The sequence below is a fragment of the Chionomys nivalis genome, chromosome 8 (genome assembly GCF_950005125.1).
Source record: "Chionomys nivalis chromosome 8, mChiNiv1.1, whole genome shotgun sequence".
Lineage (NCBI taxonomy): Eukaryota > Metazoa > Chordata > Mammalia > Rodentia > Cricetidae > Chionomys > Chionomys nivalis.
Genome location: NC_080093.1, coordinates 35,120,439 through 35,140,647, shown reverse-complemented (window position 1 = coordinate 35,140,647; position 20,209 = coordinate 35,120,439). Strand labels below are relative to the sequence as shown.

General features: G+C 37.5%; 1 protein-coding gene across 3 annotated transcripts in view; it reads right to left on the bottom strand.

The window, feature by feature from the left end:
- Smc5 (structural maintenance of chromosomes 5) overlaps positions 1-20,209 on the bottom strand; it is a 74,875-nt gene that overhangs the window by 10,460 nt on the left and 44,206 nt on the right. For all 3 annotated transcript variants that reach the window (XR_009057576.1, XM_057777979.1, XM_057777980.1), the window contains exons 13-18: positions 18,131-18,263; positions 16,980-17,153; positions 16,718-16,887; positions 13,956-14,079; positions 13,442-13,564; positions 1,075-1,200 (exon numbers count right to left, since the gene is read on the bottom strand). Coding sequence is in view for 2 of the 3 variants with exons in the window: in XM_057777979.1 (XP_057633962.1) it covers positions 1,075-1,200; positions 13,442-13,564; positions 13,956-14,079; positions 16,718-16,887; positions 16,980-17,153; positions 18,131-18,263 (850 nt within the window). In the remaining variant the exon portion in view is untranslated. The remainder of the gene's footprint in view (positions 1-1,074; positions 1,201-13,441; positions 13,565-13,955; positions 14,080-16,717; positions 16,888-16,979; positions 17,154-18,130; positions 18,264-20,209) is intronic.

Sequence of the window (20,209 nt, the reverse complement as noted above, 5' to 3'; positions counted from 1 at the left end):
GGAGGCAGGGTTGAGACAGAATTTAGTTCTATATGTAGCCCAAGTAGACCTTGAATTTGGGATCTTCCTGCTGCCACCTCACAAGTGCTGGTATTACAGACAACTGCCACCATGCCCAGCACACAGAAACTGTAACTTAAGAGTACAGATATCACACTGATTTTATTAAAACAAAACATATTTTTGATGTGTTCTATAATTACCTTTAGAATCAAACTTCTCCATTAGCTTTTTAAAAAACTCCTCAGTTAGTTTTATAAATATTTGTTGAACTCTTACTCCTCTGTACCTATCAAACCCAACTTGCTTTGTGTCTGAGAGCATAAAACAAAACCTTCCAGGATCTGACAACTATAATCTTAGTCTTTTTCTATGCTTAGTGGACATTTCCTCATCTATGAAGGTTGATACATTTAAGATTTTAAAAAGTACCCAAGTACTATTTAAAAATGCATTTCTAACTATTTTGGTATTAGTTTGGGTAGGAACACAGAAAAGGCTTCAATGTCAGATAGAACTTAGGAACAGGGGACAGAATAAATGGTGGAGTGTCAACTGAAAGGCAGCATTGCTTAGTTGGACTCTGACATATCAGCATAAAATCAAAACCAACTATCAGCCCTAAAGATTCAATATGTGATGTGCCCTAATCAAACACCAGGACATCTAGGAAAACACTTTGATTTTGCCTCTGTCTTTCTAACTATCACCTTATTTACTGTTTGTCAAGTAGAAATTACTGGCTTCCATGAATATTTCATACTGCCAACTACCTCTCAAAATAGTCAAGGGCGAAAGGATCTCCTTTAATAGTAAAAATGAAAGTTATATTGTAATGTTAGGAAAATTCCCCTATTTTAAGACTTTTAATAATAAGCAAAGATTGGTGACTAAATCCGAGGAAGTAAGTTAAGCAAAGTTACTTTAATGTATATGATAATCAGTGAAGAATGGGGGAAAGCGTATTTTTAAATAACACTTCATGTTTTTCACAGCCCGTTACTATGCCTAGAGTAGGATGTCTTAAAACTACCGTGTTACGGCAACTGCAGCATTATATATTTTTATACTTACTGTCTGAAATTCTTGGGGAACGGCTTGGTCTGCACTCAGGTTACATACTTGCCTAGCTCTCTTCATAAGTTCCTTGCATTTCTGTAACAATCTCTGTCTATTTTCATCCAATTCAATGAATTGTTGCTGTTAAAAAAAATAAATATTTCAAAATGTTACTACTAAATCAGAAGCTTGTTGTATAAACAACCTTGCATCCAATAAATTGCTGAATTCTGATTATGATAACTACATTAACTGAACCATGACTTTTTTTTATCGTAAAGGTACATTAGCCTTTTATTATAAAGGTCAAATTTTAAATTAAACTTTAAAATATTATTATACATAGACTTCGCATAAGAAAATACAGCATTTCAAATATAAACTTTTAAATCACTTTCCAAGTATATTTTATCTATCATTTATTCATGGCCTTATTAATTTCCTCACCAAATAATTAACAAGATCTGTGAGAAGCCCACATTACAATCTCTATTAAGTACTGCAAGGTGAATATGGACAGAGACCCACAGAACCAACACCACAACAGAAACAGGCACTATCCACTGAGTGATTATGTGTCAGGCCCTTACATAGGTGCTTTTTATCTAACTTTTCTTTCCTTTCCTTGAGTTTTCATTTTTCTTTTTCCATTTTGGGGAGGTGGGGCTACTGAAGTCCCATTTAGACCAGGCTGGCTTCAAACTTTGCCAAGACTGGTCTTGAATTCCTAAACCTCCTGTTTTCCAAGCAAGGGGATTGCAGTTACATAGCCCCATGCCTAGACATTGTATCTTTTATTTTCTGCAATACTATACTGTAAAAGGAGACTGGAGAGATGACTTACAACTTCCTGTAACTCCAGCTCTAGGGATCCTCTAGACTTCATGTGCACATACCCCAACTCCTACATACATATATGAAGAAACATAAAATTATCAGCTGTAGCATTTGGGAGAGCAAGCCCTGCACCTCGCCTGGGCAGCACAATAAAGCCAACCCTATTGGCAGAGGTGTGGGTGAGCCAGCCCTAAATCTGTTGAGTGTGTGAGAGCTGTCCCCATTACTCGTCTGTCCTGTAGCTGTGTAGGCATGGAGGAGACATCCACAAGTCACCCCTTGTCCCTCACTGCCTGTGCTAGACAAGGAAGGTGACCCTCCCCCTTACCAGCAGCAGCACTGAGGAAAGAGGGCTCTGCACCTTGCATGGGCAACACAATAGAGCTGGCCCTGAAGGTGTGGGTGTGGGAGAGCCAACCCTGAGGATGTAAAAGCAGGAGAACAGGCCCCATCCCTTAGCAAGGTGTGAACTAGCAAGGGCAACACTGGACAGCTCACCTAAGAGGCAAAGATGGGAAAGTGTAGTGGTATTTCATTTGTATTTTAATAAACAAAGCTTGATTGAAGATGCGGGAGTAAAACAGGCCCACTGGTCAGCCTTACAGACCAGAGAGTGGTGACACACACCTTTAATCCCAGTAGCCACACTAGTTTGCTATAGAAACCAGGCGGTAGTGGTACATGCCTTTAATCCCAGCCATAGAGAGGAATAAAAGATGGGAAGAGACAGCTCTCAGACACAGTCTCATTCTGAGGATTCCTGGAGGCAGGATCACTGTTTTGGACTGAGGTAGAGGTAGGAGCCAGTGGCTGACTGTTTTAATTTTCTGACCTTCAGGTTGAACCCCAATATCTGTCTATGGGTTTTTATTAGATGTGGTACAGGAGAGTTTGTGGGCTGACCAACCCTGCAACTACCCAGGCCCAGAATCAGGGTTATGAGTTGGCTCACTGTAACATCCACCTAATCTATGATCTGCTGGAGCATGTGAAGGGGCAGGTCCTGCAGACCCAAAGCTGCAACAACAAGATATCCAATCTCATTGCAACAATAGGATATCCAAAAGTTCTAGTGAGGGTCAGTGTCAATAATACAGCAGAAACTAGAGGCCTCAAACCAGACAATGGCTCTTTGCAATGAACACTTGAATATAGAGATATATGGACGGAGGAGTTTGCTGTGTGGCTCATTGCATTGCTTACAGCTTCCATGACAAGATTTTTCTTTCTCTCCTAAATTTGATTTTATGGGGTGGGGGGGAGTTGCAGGAGCAGAAGGCAGATACGAAGGGATGGGGAATGAATGGGGTCAAGATGCATGATGTGAAAGACACAGAATAAACAGAAAGAAGGTTGGAAAAAAGGGTATTAAAATAGAAGGGAAATTATACAAAAAAAGCACTATATTATTAATGGTATTAATAACAGTTTTTAGATTAAAAATCAAACTTAAGTTTAAAAAAGAAAAGATAATGAATTGCCCTGAGCATCACTACATGATTACCACAATCAACCTTTTGTTTACTCCCATAATATCTCAGTGTTATTATATAATAGAAATTATAACAGATCTATTTTGTTAGTTTAGTTATTTTTCTTATGTATTTTCTAGGTACATTAAAATTTCTTATAAACAACAAAAATAAAAATAAAAGGGTAGCACTAACAAAAAGAAAGATAAAGTCATTTTTTAAAAGACTTAAAAACTATAGGCAACAGAGTCAATTTAGGAGCAGAAGAGGTGGCCCTCTCCAAGGAAGAACACTCAAATTGGTTCTCCAGGCCAAATGGTCAGCCCAAAAAACATACATACAAGCAACAATATGTGGATTCAATAGGTTATATTTGGAAATATATATGTACACAAAAATACATATATACATGCAGTAACAACCGATGAAAATGAGAGGCCATGAATCTGAAGGAGAGTGGGGAAAGTATCCAGAAGCGTGGAGGGAGGAAGGGGAAGGGGCAATATTGTAATTATAATCTCAAAAACAAACAAGCAAACAAAATAAATCATTTTAAAAACCAAAAGAGAGAAAAAAGGAACCTGCTACTCTGGAGTCAGGGTTTCATATAGTCCTGGCTCACCTCAAACTTACTATTTAGCCAAGGCTACTGTTGAACTCATTTTTCTGCTTCCACCTCACAAGGGCTCATAAGTGTGGACAGTATACAAACAAGAAATGGAATGTAGAAAGGTCAGAATGGCTGAACTGTGTCAACTGCACAGTTTAATGGGGGAAAACAAGGCGTACAAGAGTCAGACTTTCAAGTTTCATGTGTGATGAGGAGGGCATCTAATCTATGTAATGCCACTTCTAGGCCAAGTATTATTAGAACCACCATTCCACAGATTAGTCAATTCAATACTCATTACAATCCTAAGAAATATGTTAAATTTTAGATGTGGTTAGGAGGCACTGAGAACGTGCCTAAGGCTATAGAACTAGGAATGAGGTTTCTAATAAAGAAAATATATTTATCTCATTTTGTACTAAATTCCAAACTAGTATGTGTGTGTGTGTGTGTATATATATATACACACACACACACACAAAGTAGGGGGTTGTGCCCTAGTCATATCAATTCTATTGTGTTAATAGTCTTGGAGGGACCTGGAGAGCTCTAACATTAAAAGGTCTTTGCATTTTGACAACAAACAAACAAAAAAGATAATACTACAAAAAGTAAAAGGTTATATATAGGATTGAACTGAAATAAAAGCAAGCCTTTATCTAACTACTTACTACCATAGTTCCCTTGAATAAATTCCTTCAGCTGAGAGAAATGAAAAAATTACAGATTCCCAGTTGCCCTACTTTACTCTCTAAGGGTCACTGTACTTAAGCAATGTAAAACAAGGGACAGCTGGGTAGAATTCAACATTCCTAATGACTTCTATTCCTGTTTGCTGTTCCTCTGGACTTTGCTAAAATGAAATATTAGGATACTGTAGGAATGAAGTATCACTGAGGTAACTACTTGAAGCTCTACACTAAGAAGGGCCAAAACCTCATTTAATAGTTTCCTTCTGTTGGGTGGCATTTGCCTAACAAAATTTTTATCTGAGAAAAGCCTTTCTATACATATTTGTTTGGGACTCTACCTTGTGACAAAGCCTCTGCTTATTTTCTTTTCATTTTTACAACATGCTTTCACTGTCACTATTTTGAACTTAGACACTTGACAAGGAAGCACATAGTTAAGCACATGCACACAAATACATAAAGTACATATGCAAATGTGTTTTACAATCCATTCTGGATATTCAAGGAAGCTGTTAACTAAGAATGCATTTAATAGATTATAAACATGAAAGTCAAGATGAATTAGAATGATTTTTTTTTTTTGTCTTCTGGGGAAAGACACTACACAAAAAACTTATCTGAGTAAGTAACTCCAAATGTAAATTTTAAGTTTTTGGCTTTTTTTTTTTCCCTAAAGCTAACTTAAAATCTGAACATCCTCTTGTTTCCCCAAATCATGGAAATCGTGTGGCTAGCATTCTGTAGGACCAGTCCCTTAATGTGCTGCACCAGGTCACAGATGGGATAGATGTTAGGGTGGGCCAACCCAAGGCCCAGGATGTAGGTTTCAGTGGTAGCTAAGCTGGTCAGTCTAGGCCATTGGGACAGTCCCCACTTAGGGGCAGAGCCAGCTCTCCTGTGACAACGGGGCCAGCTCTCCCACAACTGTGCTGAGGTTGAGTGGTGGTGGTGGTGGAGGCTCTCCCACAAGAAACTGAGCCAGCCATGTCAGGGCCAATGAAGGGCAGGACCCGCTCAGCATGGCCCTCAGATTTCAACATGCATGGTTCCTATGTGTTGGAAGCTCCACATTGAGGGCCATCTGTCAGGCCACCATGTTGGGGCGATATTTGCCGGGGTCCAGCCTGGACAGGTTTGTACATTTTAGGGTAGGGATGTGTGGAGTAGAAATGTTAGGCAGAAAAAAATAGAGATACAAAAGAAACATACAGAGACATAGAATAGAGTCAAGAGGGCAACCCAGTGAATATTGAATCTGTCCATGCTTATTTCTCATAATCTTTAAATACCTGAATTCAAAAATGTGAAAGAAGGTAAGACTTCTTTACCATGATACAAACAAGAAACAAAGTAATTACCATTTTAATACCCAAAACACCAAGTAACCATACTCTAGTTCCTATTAGTAGCCATACCTTAGATCAAACCTCTTGTCAGTAACCTTGAAGGAGCAATAGGCCTGAACTCTCTGACCTTTAGTCAAGGTGGACCAGATCCACTTCTGTGGGTTCTGACACCTATGGTCCCCTGTGGTAATACAAGCTATGAACATTAACACGGACTCAAGTTCCAGCAGGCCTATGGACCCAGATATGGCCCTTGGCAGCAGCTTGGGCCTAGATATTATCATGGCCCCAATGGCAGCACAGGTCACCCAGATCTGTATGGTCTCAGTGGCAGCATGGCCCTTAAACAACAACATGGTCTTAGGTAGCGGACCAGACCCTGCACAGTCCTTAGAGAAGTTTCAGTAAGGGTCCAGTGATGGTTATGCCAGGGGCTAGAGGCCTTGAACCAGACCAATAACTCATTGCAATAAACATCTGCGGAAGGAGCTGATTGAACAAAAAGGTATACTGTGTGTCACACCACAGTTCCCAAAGCCTCTCAGTTGTTGGAGTGGAGGTGTCTAGGAGACCCTTAAAACAACACAGGTAACTGTCATTGTCTTTGGCTGCCTCCCAGAACTTAAGGTAAGACACTATGAAGATATCGCACACTTCAGACACAAGAATTATGGAAACCTCCTCTCTGAAGACTAGCTTTTACAGTATGAGAAGGTGCTATGCATGCTACTAAGAGAGAAAAGTTCTTAAAAGTTCTAGCCAGCTGTCAACTGTGTAAAGCACACACAGGGATCAGATGGGCAAAATATCCCCAATGGTATGATAGTGGTATTTTAATGACAACAGTCATCTGATAGGACTTCAGGCCTGCTCAATATGAGGGAACACATGGCCGGTACTGTTAACCTAGTCAGCTATCCACAGTTGGAGAGGTTATAGACAAAAGGGGAAAAACTACTGCTGTCATTTTCTTAAACCAAATATAATTTCAAACTATATTCTAGTGTAGTTTTTATCCTTCATCAAAGATTCTTCTACAGCAGGTGGAGACTACCATTACAATTTGTTAAAATGTAAAGAATAAGTGAATCAAGGGTACAGAGACTCAATTAGTACATCTATAATACAACCTCCTACACACACCCACACACCTAAGGCTCAAGGAATATCATGGAAGGTAAGTGGAAGTGACAGAGGACTGGGATGCCCACTACAAAATACTAGATATGAAAAGGATGTTAGAGCCATGAAATCTTCAAAACATGGCTGTCTATACAAGACCTGCACACTGACCATATCATTAGGTATACCAAAGGGAATGGGAAAAATGCACAAGGTCTTAGACCTAGATGAAGAACTATAGGCAATCAATGGCTGCTGAAAAACAAGACCTCTTACAGGTTGTCCAATCTCAAGTTATCAGCCCTAAATGTAGACATGAACATCATAAAATGGACTCAGTAGGTTATATGTACATATACATAAGCATATGTGTATATGTATGTATGTATGTATATAACCATTATAATTATAAAAAAAAGTCATGACATTGAGAAGGAATGGGGAAATACTAATGGAATTGGATGGGGAGCAAAACGGATATAAATATTGTGCATTTATGTACACAATTTTCAAAAAAATTATGAAAAAATAACAAAAGATACGGGGAAGCAAGGAAGTGGCCAACAACAATATAAGCTTCACGGTAGTAAGTAAGAAAGGAGACCCTGATCACTGCTGAACATAATTCTTGTTGATCTTTGTTGGTGGAACAAAAAAAAAAAAACGGAATATATATTTATATTAGAGCTATAAAATAAGTTAATCAAAGACTTTATTTGGATTCCTGCTTCAGCTCTAGCCTTAAGTAGTTAACTGAGTATAGAAAATAATGTTTCTGTTAAGACACAAAACAATTCCAAAATTTACAAAATATTTTCAATTAATAGCTCAGCAAAAAAATAAAGTATATATCTTAAAGAAATGGTTATTATTTTTTCTCTGAAATTCTTTCTACAGAAAGTTGAACTGTCATGAGAGCTGTACAGAAATACCTTGACAAATACTAAACAAGGAAAAGCTTTTCCTGGAAGGCCCTCTTGTGGAAGAATTATTCACTGTCTTTCTTATTCTACTAAACAGTTCATTAAATAAAATAAGGTTTAAACAAAATAAAAACTACTTCCTATATATACAGAATTAAATTTAAGCTCTAAGAAACATGCCATTAGTAAAACACTGGCTAAAAATTAACATATTTCATTTTCTCAGTGAAGGAATTATGACTGTCCCTATATTCCCAGCTCTAATCCAACTGATTGCTAATCATGTCATAGATACTTTACAAAACACATAATTGAAAATATGAAAATCATTAAATATTTTTCTTAAATGCTAACTTGAAATTTTTTTTTTTTTTTTTTTTTTTGTTTTTCGAGACAGGGTTTCTCTGTGGCTTTGGAGCCTGTCCTGGAACTAGCTCTTGTAGACCAGGCTGGTCTCGAACTCACAGAGATCCTCCTGCCTCTGCCTCCCAAGTGCTGGGATTAAAGGCGTGCGCCACCACCGCCCGGCCCTAACTTGAAATTTTTATAACAAGCCAGAGACTTAAAATTCGTAGCCCTAAACTGACTGTTTACTACATAAGCTTATAAGTTTCAACCTATTTATGTTTAAATAATACAATCTGGTAATATAGTTGGAGCACCCCATCTGAAAATCCAAGTTCCAGATCAGAAATACTGTCATGATGGTAAAGTCGAAATTTCCTCACTTCAGCCATGGTCAGACAAAGTCAAATCACAGTTGCAGCAGAGGAATCAACTTTATGTGTATGATGTGTACAAAAAACACAATGTGATTGGGTTTTGCTTTGGAACCCATCCCTAAGGCATTTCATTATGTATAATACAATCTCCAAAATCTGAATGTGAAATGGGAAATGCTTCTGAAAACAAACATTGTCAGGTGAGAGAGACATAAAACTGTAGCGGTGTTTATTGAGTGGTCTGTCCGTCTCTGCTCTCTCAGACATGTTGCTGTACTTGGTATTTTACATGGGTTGTGAACTCGGTGCTCATGTTTCTTCTTCACCCACTGAGCCATTCATACAACCCATTTCTTGCCAAGATTGATGATGCACCCTGTTGATCCCAGCTGGCAAAAGGCAGAGGCTGGTGATCTCTTTAAATCTGAGGTCGGCCTGATCTACACATGAGACCCTGTCACAAAAAAAGAAAGTAAACTGGAGGTTCTGTATTAGAGGTACTGCCATTACTGGTGAGAGGGAAGGAAGGAGGAAGGGTAAGTTACTATTCATTACTTTTAGGTAGAGCTGTCAGTGGTGTTGCTAATGCACAGGATAGTAAGTCTCTTACAGAAATCATTATCTGCTCCAAATGCCAATGTTCTGAGATCACAATACCCTGCTCTAGATAGAGGTTTATACAGACAGAAATTTGATTTTTCCCAGTGTCATTTCCTAAGTGGTAATATGTCATCAGGACACACATCTCTAATGTAATAATTTCTTCTTCATTCATTAGGTAGAATATGCCCATAAAGAAGATCCCATTTATTTCTATATACTTAATATATTCCACATATGAAACGTATAATGATGGGGCTAGAGAGATGATTCAGCAGTTAAGAGCATACATTGTTCTTACAGAAGATCACAATTCTGTAACTCTAGCTCCTGGGGAGCTAACCCTTTTGTGGCCTCTGCAGGCAGCTGCACAAAGCTGCAGAGACACTCAGAAATGCATGCACACACACAAATAATTAAATCCCTTTAAATACCACAATTGGAAGGCAGAAGAAGTGAATCTCTATGACTTCGAGGCCAGCCTGGTCTATATACTGAGTTTCAGGCTAGCTTAAAAAAAAAAAAAAAAAAAGCAAGACCTTCTTTCATTCCACTCTGAACCCCTACAAAAGTAGGATGAACGCTCAATTTTTTAGAATTTTTCAAAATAATAAATTGGTTTTTCTAAATATCCTCTAACCTAGTAAGATCTTTAGAGAATCATTCTAAATGTTGATTTAGAGATTTCTAATATATTCAGCTTAGTGTGACATCATTCACGGCCAGTTAAGAGTCTTCATTCAGGTTCACAGAGTCATCTGGGATTCTTTGTTTTGCATTCATGCCTGACAAAATCATCAATGTATACCTAAGATTATTTACACATTGATTTCTTTTTCTAGACTTAGAATCATCTATTTTCTCCAGTGAGCCATTTTAGTACAAAACAGTACTTAGAGGCTATGCAGATGGAATGAAGAAATGTTTTATTTTCTTTTGGGGGAGGGAGGTTCTTTCTGAAATAAGAGTTCACAAATGTAGTGCACGATGTCCTCAAACTTATCCTTTTGACCTAGCCTCCAGAGTGCAGGCATTAAAGCCATGTACCACCATGCTGGGCTTGTCCACCACCCCTCCCAGTCCCAGTTACAGGAAATGCATTGTGAAGTTATTCTGGTTATTTCCAAATCAAAGCCTTCAAAGCTCTTACTATTTAACATCCTTACTTTACACTGAAGCTGTTTTCTTTCAGGCTAAAAATCCTAATGGCATCATTTATTTCTTCACTTTTACCAGAAGAACATCACAGATATTAGCGGCTTAATTACTGAAAACAGGTTAAGATGCTTTTTGAAATTCTTTGTGTGTTTAGAATCAAATTACTTGGGAATGATTTTTCTCTACGAGGTTATGCCGCTAACTCAAAAGTTAGATGTATTTGTTTCATTTTGCTTTTGTCTTGAAGAAAAATTAATTTTATTTTTGGATTATTTCAAAGGAGGAAAAAACGCTAACAACTAAAATGAATATAGATTAAACTCATTTTGTACTCCATGAATAAGAAGGAAAGATGCTGGCCTGTCCCCGTGGGGCTTCACCACACACCCCTGACCATTTCCCAAAAAGCGGAAACACTATATACATCCCCTCTTTTCCTTTAGTAACATGTAAAATGACAGTAACTTCCTAATAAGATAAAGAGATAAGACTTTAGTTTCCCACTCATTTAACAGATTTCATGAATTTACATAAGATTTCAAGTTTAAGTGTTCTAGTTAATGATTGTTAGTAAATCTACAGAGCTGTATAAACATTACAGATCCAATGTTATATTTTTATCACTTTAAAAAGGTAACTGTAGCCATGACTCTTCTATTTTTACTCTTTCTGAAACATTTTTTTCTTTTATATGTATGTTAGATGTTAGAATTTACTTAAAAAAATCTTGGTAGAGAAATCACAGACATTTGAATTTAATAAGCTGATTTACATTGGGCTATTTGAGATGGGGGCTCATTTTGCCTATGCTGATCTCACCTCTTAAGCTCAAATGATCCTGAAGCCTCAACCTCCCAAGGTCCTGGGATTAAAGTCATGTATCCACTTGGCCTTAATTCCACCTGCATTTTCAACAGTAATTTTTTTAGCCCAAGAATTCGTACGCAAAATGTCTACTCTTGAGTTGTACAGCCCTTGCTTTGCACACCTCTTCTTTGTAAATCACTCACTTTGTGCAAATACTTTATATGATATTTATACCTGCTTAGCCTTTTGGGAAAAAGGTTATTTATTGGCTCCTCAGAATGAATAATACTGAAATACTCCTTATTTCCCTGTTCTAAAGCACCAACTGTTATAATACTGTTATCTAAAACAACAAACAGCAAATATATGCCATTTTATTTATATCTTTCCTTTTCAGAGAATTTAGTTATATAACCACACCGTTAGTATCTGTAACTGTCCCTTTAAGACATAGCTCTTACTCTTTCCAGTAAGTTCTTCAAAGGAATTTAAGATTTTAAATCTACACAATGCCAGCATTATCAGACTGTTCCCTAGTCTGTAACAGTCTTTCTCAGTTTCATGGACTGCTGAACTTTCCATGGTTAATGGAGCCTCATTTCTTTAGAGAAGAGTATCTGCTGGTAGTTTGATTTTGGGGTTCTTGCTAATATCAGGCTAGTTTTAATGTTCCTACTGATTTGTGTTGCCCCATTGTATTCTGGAGTTCTCAGGTAGAAATGAAGAATGTGATTAGCCTTTAAAATAAATTCCAAGAGATTATTTTTTATTCAAGAATTTCTTGGATCACATCTGAGTGTATTTTAAGGGGGTAAACTCACAATGTTAGTGGACATTGCCAGAAAGACTAATCTTATGGTTAGAGAGCTTTGAACCATAGGACTTCAGCACTTATATGACTTTCCAAACTTAGGATAGGTCTGGAGACTGAGTGCAACCACATGGCTAATGTTGTAATAGAAACTCAATAGAAACCCTGCAGTGTGGTGCTGCTTCCTGGCTGGTGAGCACAGGAGAGTGGCACACCACAACTCCTCATGAAGAACGCTCTTGGATGTTGTGCTGTATGTCTCTTTATGATAAAGCTCAGTGCTGTTCAGAGTTCTGTGCTCTTAGTAAATTACCAACCATGAAGAGGTCATGGAAAACCAGGGTATTGTAGCAGATGGTCAGAAGTAAGATAGTGTAGGATCCTTGAACTTAGAGCCAGTGAATTAAGGAAGAGCAGTCTACTGGGGGTATTCCTTATAAACTGTCCAATTTGGTGCCAATTGTATGTGGTTAGCATCAGAACAAGACTGTAGGACATCGAAAGGGAGTCCTTACAGTTTAGTGCTGTAACTGCACAAGTCGTCCATGGATATTTAGAATACTAGGTGTTCTATTTTTTAGAAAGGAATTTGGAGATTAAAAAACTAAGTAATAACAAAAACAAAAATGAAAAATAACTGTCAGCCAGGCGGTGTGGCGCATGCCTCTAATCCCAGCAGTTGGGAGGCAGAGGCAGGAGGATCACTGTGAGTTCAAGACCAGCCTGGTCTACAAGAGCTAGTTCCAGGACAGGCTCCAAAACCACAGAGAAACCCTGTCTCGAAAAACCAAAAAAAAAAAAAAACAAAACAAAAACAAAAACAAAAACAAAAAAAAACAAACATAAACAGTTGTCACCACCTTGATGCTGCATCTTTACAATGAAGTTTGTCTATTATTCCCTATCACTTTCGCCTGGATAACTTTATCATTCCACTGCTAAGTATTACTAGACTGTCGTGATTATTCATCCACTCTTACACACTTCAAGTATTGCTTCTTTATAGCAAAATGTATTTTATTATGTTATTATTATGCCTGAGAGTGTAGATGTGTACACACTAAGTCTGTGGAGTCAGCTCTCTCCTACCTTTCCCTGGGTTCTGGAGACTAAACTTTGGTCACTGCCATTATGAGGCAAACATTTTTAGCCAATGAGCTAGCTTGCTGGCCTCTAACACAACAACTGCACAATGCAAATGACAGTATGTGATGGATACTTTCAAACTGGTTTGAGGATGGACTCCAAAAAAAATAATAAAAAAAAGACAAAAATAGATTACCTCTATGAGACGCAGCTGTGAAGATGATGCCATGTAATCTGCTTCTAATTTGTTCTTCTCAGAGATCACTGTAGTATTCTGAAGAATCAAATCGACTTTTTGTATGTGCAAAGAAGTGCAAATCTACAAGCAAACAACCCATAAGAATTTTGTTTTTATGTTGCCTAAGTTTTACAACTATGAAAAATGCCATAGTTTTTTCAAAACAAAATTATGAATCATGAAAAATTAACATCTTTCTACTGTGATCAAATAGTTCATATAAAGCTACTTTTAAAAAGTAATTTCCTATATATTTAAGTCATCTGAAAGAAAATAATTTAGCCTAATGATGTAATAGAAACTTTTAAAATTCAGTGTAAGCATTAAAACCTAAACAAGCTGAAACTAATCATAAAAATCTCTTGCTTATTATTATTACTAAAACAGAAAAACACTGAAGAGATTATGTCTCATAAGACTAAACTTACTAAATTTTAGTATCCAGATGTCAAAAATTAAGAAAATATCTTACCTTTACTAGGCCTGTTAATTCAGTAACAAGTTTTGCTTTCTGAACGTTTATTTCTTTGATTTTGGTACTCGCTTTTCGTTCTTCTTCTTCCAGATTGCAAGTATCCTGTTCCATCAGTCTTATACTGTATGACAGACACACATAAGGAAGGAGAGATCAGAACTAAACACAGGATGAAGCCCAAAGCCTTACGTCCCCTGAAGTTCTTTGGGTTACAACGATAACCAGATGCATAAATGCTAGCTCCTAGATTAAACATTTCTTAATGCAATCACTCAGGATCAAAATATATTGTACAGCTATATGACCAGCACAGTCTAGTGTCAGTAATAATGCTGATGCAGAATATGGAGTGAGAAAGGGCACTTGAATTTCCCCTTTGTTAGTCATCAATAAGTAGAACTCGATAAGTTACACCGTGGAGGTTAAGCTTTTCCATCTGTAAACTGAAGATGATAAAATTTCCTCTCACTGAACTTTGGAGAAAAAACAAACAATATAGCAAAAATATCTAGCCCAGAATTTATTTATTAATATAAGTTGTTACTATAGTGTTCATGAAACACAATCCTTAAGCAGGTAGAGCTACTCCACAGGAAAAACAGAAGAAAAACCAAAAACAGAAGAAAACCAACACAGGGTTGGGAATGTAGCTCAGGTGGTGAAGTACTTGCTTAACAAGCATGAAGATTTGGACTCAATACCCTCCCCTCCCCCAGCCGCATCAATCAGGAGTGGTGGTGAGGCAGAGGCAAGAAAATCAGAAGTTTAAGGTCACTCTCAGCTACACAGCAAGTGTGAGGCCAGCCTGAACTACATGAGGCTAAGCCCTGCCCCCATACAAGAGTCCTAAAATTATCTTTAAAATAATTTTAAAATTTAAGAAACAAATGTTTGAGCCAGGTAGTAGTGGCACACACCTTTAATCCCAGCACTCAGGAGGCAAGAGGCAGGTGGATTTCTGTGAGTTCAAGGCCAGCCTGGTCTGCAACAGCTAGTTCCAGAATAGGCTCTAAAAACTACAGAGAAACCCTGTCTTGCAGGCCACAACCCCAGAGAACTTAGACAACAATGAGGACACTAAGAGAGACTTACATAGATCTAATCTACATGGGAAGTAGAAAAAGACAAGATCTCCTGGGTAAATTGTGAGCATGGGGACCTTGGGGGAGGGTTGAAAGGGAGAGGGGAGAGGCAAGGAGGGGAGCAGAGAAAAATGTAGAGCTCAATAAAAATCAATAAAAAAAAAAAAAAAGAAAAACAAAAAAAGGAAAAAAAAAAAGAAAAAGATAAAAGAAAGAAACAAAGGTTTGAAAAGGTAAGTAAGTCACCGAAGACTATAGCTATGAAGCAGCAGGCTACGATTAACACCAACTTGGTGTCCATGGTCTTCCACTAAACCATGGTGACTCCAAGGCTAACGAGAGAAAGGACAGAAGTAGTAATAAACAAGAACCATTAAGTACAGTGGATGGGGTACAAGGTGAGTTGCTAGAGAGGAAAACAAGTTTCTGAATAATTATGAAAACCAGTCCTAGGAAGCACAAGGTGGAGACGAGCAAAATTTTCAAACAGTAAAAATAAAAAACAACTTTTGCAATAGTATTCTGGATGAACTGCACAGAGTCCAACCATCACCCCAAAACCACAAAGTGTATTAAGGACACAAATAAAACCACTGGGCTGGTAATGGGCAAAAAGTCATTGTGTTGCAAAAATTACTAGATTTTCCAAAAGAAGAGAAAGTTTTAAGCAATAGGTCCAATAGTATAAAGTTCAAGTGGAGTCACACAGTAAAGTCTAATGGTTTATCAAAAATTAAACATAGTATTAAAGTGAAGGATCAAAGGTGATAAGGCCAAAAATTAAAAAAGAAAACCTAAAAAAGAAATTGTTTGCTTAGAAAAAGATTAAAAAAAAAATCACAAAAATTTTCCTAGCCCATTTTATTGTTTTCTTCTTTAAATATTTTTGACTTTCCTATTTCTTTTAATCCAAATTTGTTTTCCGACAAATCAGTAGACTCCCGCATTCACAGCATTTCCACTCTTCCTTACCCACCTCCAGCTACTTTATACCCCAGCCCTCTCACATTCACGGTTTATAATTGTGTGTGTGTGTGTGTGTGTGTGTGAGAGAGAGAGAGAGAGAGAGAGAGAGAGAGTCAGTCCATGTATTTAGGGCTGACCATTTGGGATTAGAGAACCTATCAGGAAGCTCTTCCCTGGAGAAAACGGATTCTCCCTCTCTCAGTAGCCATTGGCTGCTTGTAGCTCTTTATCTACGGTGGGCCTAGTGGCCTGGTGAAATGTCCCCAGTCTGTGTTGGTATATTTACCATACCAACAAAATATCTTCAATAGTGCAACAGTCACACTTTTATCTTGGGGGGAAACCAATAGCTATTTAATTGTACTTAAGATTCACTTCATAGGAGGTATTTCATGCCCGGTAATATAAACCTAGCTAATTACCCATAGCTGGAGAATTCACAGGCCCTAAAAAAGAACCTTCAACTGCCATTTTATTATATCAATATAATTTCTAACTGTACTCTAAATTATACTCATAGGCATTAAAGGGATCAAAGGTCTGGAAAGAACACTTTAGTCTGATTGACTTTTGTCCTATGTACCACAACTGTAATGTGAGCATTAATATTAAAACTTTAGAAATAACTATAAGCTGTTGACATCATAGGATTGAACCAGTAGGCTCTTGTGCTGTGTGTCGTTGAGCTCCCCTCCCAAAGCTACAAGATACCTTCCCAGCTTGGAGCTGATTTTCTGCTCCAGTTGTCTTTTTTTGGTTTTTCTTTCAAGAAGTTCCTTCTTTTTCAGTCTCAGCTCATTGTCTTTGAGCTCGAGATGCTTGTTCGTATCACGTAAGGTCACCAATCCTGATTCCACTGCTTCCAACTTTCTATTAATTTCCTATGGAACAATCAAATTGTTAACAAAAACTTTTAAAGTTCCAAAGTATTAAAAATCCAGCCAATAATTTAATAACTATGCAGTGAACCAACCTTTAGCTGTTCTTCCAAGTGTCTTCTTTGTTCTAGATCCACAGTGACAGTGAGGAACTGGGCTACTTTCAGGGATGTGTTACTAGAAATAACTTTATTTGAATAGAAAGAAGTTTTTAACACATACTTTTCTTCTGCTGTATAAATTTGTTTTAATCGAGTTTCTTGTATTACCTATAATGTAAAGTAGGAATCATAAACATTCTAATAAAAACTATGATATATGCTTTAAAGGACTAAAAAATTAAGAACAAAAATTACTATATTTCAAATATCTATCTAATAGTAAACATTGTTTGGCTTTTAAAAAAAAAGAATTAAGAACATAAACCAGGAGAATTCTAGAAGACCAATATACCAGAGTTAAAATAACACTATTAATCAATGTCTCTAAACTGTGGTTAATGTATCTTAGGTAAACGTTTTTGAAACATAAAGGAGGAGAATGAAGCAGGTAGGTCTGTAATTAATTCTCAGATCACATACAGTATCAAAACATAAATGAAGTAGTTTGAAAAACACACTAACAGCCCAAGCTGGGTGTGGTGGTGTATAACTGCAATCCTAGCATTTGAGAGTCTGAGAAAAAAGAAAGGAATTCAAGACCAGGCTCAGCTCCACAGTAATTCGAGGAGAGCCTGGGAACATGACATTCTGTCTCATAAAACAAAAACAACACAAAGAACAACAAACCCCTTACAAATAAAAAGAAAAGCCTGTTCTAAGAAAGATTTGTTCTGTCCCTGTTTGCAAAAAACTTTAAGGATGTATTTGCTAAGAAAATAAGATCTTATGAAAAGTGGCCATTTGTTTACTGAAACGGTCTTAAATAAAAGCTTTAAAAAGGTGAAAGTTTACCAGAATACTTATTTCCCTGTCTACCATTCTAAAGCACACCTGAAAGATAATCTAGTGTGTAAGATTTTTAAAGATTAAATAATCATTTTATATATATCTCAAGGTAGAATCAGCTAAGAGCACCCAGACATTCTAGGTTTTAACTTTATTCTGCTAAAAATAAAAGTATGTACTAATTTGTTCTAAGTAATTCTGTATCACTTCTACTATAAAATATTAGCTAAACCTCACAGTTTTATGTCCTATTACAACTGTTAAATTCAAAGAGAGTTTTTAAATCTTTACTTTCTTACTCGTTCAATTCTTTCTCGAGTCTTTTCGGTTCCCACAGGAACTTCATGAATATGATACTGGCAGCAAAGGTAACTCATCACAGGATCAGGTGCATCAAATAGCTCTCGCAAATATGAAAAAAAGCCATACTGTCTGAAAAGAAGAGGAGAGATTTGACCTTTTTTTCTTAAATTATTATTTTAAAAATCTGACTACTAGGCTGTGGAGATGGCTCAGGAGATGACGTGCTGCTGTGGGATATTCGTACACCATATGGAATGCATTGCTGTGACTGATGTGAGAAGAAGCTGAATGGCCAACAGCTAGGCAGGACAGTATAGGTGGGACTTCTGGGCAAGGAGAGAACTCTGGGAAGAAGAAAGGCAGATTCACTAGCAAGACACAGAGAGAAAAGTAGATGCACAAGATGGAAGAGAGGTAATGCCACGTGGCAGAACATAAATTAATAGGAATGGGTCAACTTTAGTTATAAGAGAAAGTGGGACACCGGGCAGTGGTGGCGCACGCCTTTAATCCCAGCACTCGGGAGGCAGAGGCAGGTGGATCTCTGTGAGTTCGAGACCAACCTGGTCTACAAGAGCTAGTTCCAGGACAGGCTCCAAAACCACAGAGAAACCCTGTCTCGAAAAACAAAAACAAAACAACAACAACAACAACAACAAGATAGTGGGACAAGCATAAGTCAAGGCTGAGCTTTCATAGTTAATAAGTCTTGGTGTTGTTATTTGTATCTGCTGATCCCAATGGAAAAGCTTTCCACAAAATGCCTGCCTTGCAACAAAAAAGTCTGGGTGCAATGACCTGGAGTTCAAACCCCATGACCCTTACAAAATCTCCAGGCAAGGTGGCATTGGCTTATTATGCCCATAGAAAAATAAAGATAGTGGATCACTGGGGTCTCAAGCAAGACACCTGGTAAATTCCAGGACAGTATGATACTTTGTCCTTTCTTTCCCCCAGATCACAAAAATGTCTGAGGATGGGAAAGCATGAGAAATGATAACTGAGGCTGTCTTCTACACACAGGCATACACACAAGTGCACTCACAGACATACAATCTAATTGCAGACAAGTAGTCAATAAGCAGTAAGTAAATTACAGTTTGATGGTTTGGATGATAATGGCCCCTATAGCCTCACGTTTGAATACTTGATTCCAGTTAGTAGAACTGTTTGGGAAGGATTAGGAAGACTGGTTATATTGAAGGAGGAGGTGTCATTGGGGTGGGTTTTGAGGTTTCAAAATTCCACACAGGTCCAGTTTCTCTCTCTTTGTCTTGTGTCAGTGGATCAGATGTAAGTTCTCAGTACTGCTGCAGTTCCATGCCTGCCTGCTAGGTGTCATGCACCCCACCATGATGGTCATGGGTTCTATTAATCCTCTGAAACTGCAAGCAAGCCCTTAATTAAATTCTTTTATAAGTTGTCTTTGTCATGGTATCTCTTTACAGCAATAGAAAATAACTAAAGCTGGAGGTGGTGGCACATGTCTTTAATTTCAGCACCTAGTAGGCAGAAGGCAGGTGGATCTCTGTAAGTTCAAGACCAGAATGGTCTACACAGTAAGTTCCAGAATAGACAAAGCTACACAGTGAGACCCTGTCCCAAAACCACACAAAACCCAAACCCAACCAAACAAACAAATAAGTAATAACACAAAGAAAATAAAGTAACTAAGACACACATTTTAACAAAAGCAGAGGAAAAGGCTTTTTACATTTTAATATCACTTGTGCCATTTTCTTCCTTGCTGCTAAGTCTTTTATGATTACAATTTATTCTTTTTGCAAACTATCTTTTTTCTGTTCCTATTATTAATCGTTTTATATTAAGAATGTCTAGTTATATCCAGAGATCAGATATTTAGCTATTATATAAAATTCTGTTTCTTTACATTTAGCCCTTATAGAAATTATTATTATTATTTTTGTTTTTTGTTTTTGTTTTTTAAACTCAGGGTTTCTCTATTTAACAGCCCTGGCTGTTCTGGAACTTGTTCTGAAGACCAGGCTGGCCTCAAACTCACAGAGATCCCCATGTCTCTGCCTCCCAAGTGCTGAGATTAAAGGTGTATGCAA